Here is a 2,500-nt window from a genome sequence, read left to right as displayed (position 1 = left end):
TGCAATACAATCTCTACCCAATGTCGGGGACGACCAGTACATGTAGCATGAAAAGTATTGGCAGTAAAACCCACTACACACAAAAGAAGTTCGTTGTGTATTGTGTTTTTTTGCCGTTGTTTCAGCATGGCAAAGTGCTTACCAATCATAAAAAGTGCTAGAAAGGTGTCATAAAAGCAGTTGTACATAGGCAGTTCCAAAAGTTGATTTAAAATTCTCAGTACATGTTTCATGTACATAGTTTTCAGATCTATATATACGTAATCATGTATTGTCATTAAAGCAAAAATTCTGGCACACACACACACACACACAAACACTACCTTCGCTATAGTACACACAGTAGCATTGAAATCGTGGAACGGGTAAATATGGAACTTCAGGGTGTTATTAAGGCGGCACGTGAACTGCCTCTCGTTGCAAGTGCCCTCCACCCATCTCCTCCTCTCCATTAGTTTTTGAGCGACCTTATTTTCCATGCTACCCGAAGTCACTTGGAAATTAGAATCAACAGAGTTATCTTTATGTATTCTTACACGCGACGTATTCTTGCCGCTCTCCGATCTTACGTATAGGTAAACTGTGATGATTATCGGAGTTAGACAGAGGAAGGCGCAGAAAAGTTTTCCGAAATGGGTACGCAGAAGCATTTTCTTTCCTTTTTTACCAATGATATTCATTTACACTGTTACACTTTAGTAACTCTGCGACACGGTGTTGGTAAAATGCAACATATTCAATACAAAACTATAACCACTGTATATCCACATGCATTCTTCCACCTCACAAGACTCAAGAGTTCACTAAAAAAGCAGACGGTAAGGGCATAGAGAAGACCACAGCTGTACAACGTTAACACTCTCACTACCGGCTCTGGTTTTGCCTCCGAACACCTTTTCGAGCGTATGATTCGAATAAGCACGTGTGGCTTGAGTGACGTAATAAGACATGTCAATGAATCCTATTTCACATACAGATCATTTGAATCGAGATGGGGAAGCTCAAACCTTATTTACTTGTCAATATGGTCCCTGACTATACTGTCTCTCTCATGGGCATTTGTTTGCTAATAATAAACAAGGCATTTGTATGTTATCAACATATAGTAATGAGATCATTTTCAGCATCATTATCATTATCATTATGATAGTTTATCATTGTTATTTTCCTATCATGCCTTCGGTATCATACACTACCTACAACTGGTATGCGTAGAATTATCATGCCGCTGTCACTATATACTTTTTAGTATTCATGTATTCAAACCTTATTTTCCAAGTTTTGACGCCCCCCCCCCAAAAAAAAAAAAAAAAAAAAAAATCATACAAATCAAATTTTCTCATATCAACGTATTAATCAAATGGCAGAACCCACAAACACACACACATGCTCTCTCTCTCTCTCTCTCTCTCTCTCTCTCTCTCTCTCTCTCTCTCTCTCTCTCTCTCTCTCTCTCTCTCTCTCTCTCTCTCTCTCTCTCTCTCTCTCTCTCATATTCATGAATATACATACACACGTATTGTTGATTTAAACGCATTTTATTTAGAGATAAAAATTACTGAGAATTGTAGTAAGTAGAACATTCACGGGGAAATTTGACATTATAAAAATATATTGCTTATTATACAAAACAAAAGCCCAGGCAAGGCGATGTCCATTTTCTCTCTCTTAGCGATCCCACAGAAAACGATGTATAATCATTAGAGGGGTAGACTAAACAAAATATCAAGCAAACTCCAACATTATTATTTCTAGTAATGTTTTTTAGTTTTCTTATAAAATCGTAACCACACACCCATGAAAATGTTATGACATTAATATCATAAAAAAGCGTTAATAATAATAACGGGAATAACATTATCGCAAAATAGATTACTGAGACCAAACAACATTAAACTAGAACAATAATCACGATCATAAGGATGAGAGTTATATTAATGATAAAGAAAACAATAACAATAATGATAATGATAATTGTGATGACAGTGATGATGGTAAATGTTAACATTAGCAATTATAAAGATAATAATAATGATAATGATAATAAGTGCAATGATAATGATAGTAAAATGATGATGATAATAATAATGATAAAATTGATAATGACAATGGGAATAATAATAATGATAGTAGCAAAAATAATAAAATAATGATAACGATAATAATGATAATTGTAATGGTAATTATGAAGATAAGGATACTAAGAATAATGATAAGGATAATGATGATAATATCAATAATAATGATAATGATAACAGTGATAATAATGATGATAATGATAATAATAATAATAATAATAATAATAATAATAATAATTACAAATTATGATAAGGATAGTGAAAATAATGATAAAGATAATAATAATGATAGAAGTAAATATACATATATTTATGCATATTTATGACAATAACAATTGCAATATTGATAAGGATAACATTAACAATAACACCAACAATAATGATAACAATAATGATGATAAAGATGATGATAACAATGACAA

The 2,500-nt window shown here is 32.7% G+C and overlaps 1 protein-coding gene across 1 annotated transcript in view; it reads right to left on the bottom strand.

The window, feature by feature from the left end:
- The window catches only part of LOC147471952 (carbohydrate sulfotransferase 11-like), a 28,684-nt gene that overhangs the window by 23,750 nt on the left and 2,434 nt on the right, over positions 1-2,500 (bottom strand). The window contains exons 3-4 of the mRNA XM_086535793.1: positions 769-893; positions 324-493 (exon numbers count right to left, since the gene is read on the bottom strand). Coding sequence (XP_086391919.1) covers positions 324-493; positions 769-893 — 295 coding nt within the window. The remainder of the gene's footprint in view (positions 1-323; positions 494-768; positions 894-2,500) is intronic.

Source organism: Penaeus japonicus, unplaced genomic scaffold (assembly GCF_977035675.1).
Source record: "Penaeus japonicus unplaced genomic scaffold, GWHDUDI00000001_assembly GWHDUDI00000004, whole genome shotgun sequence".
NCBI classification, from domain to species: domain Eukaryota; kingdom Metazoa; phylum Arthropoda; class Malacostraca; order Decapoda; family Penaeidae; genus Penaeus; species Penaeus japonicus.
Note: the sequence above shows the minus strand (reverse complement) of the source record. Positions and strands in the feature narration are given on the sequence as shown.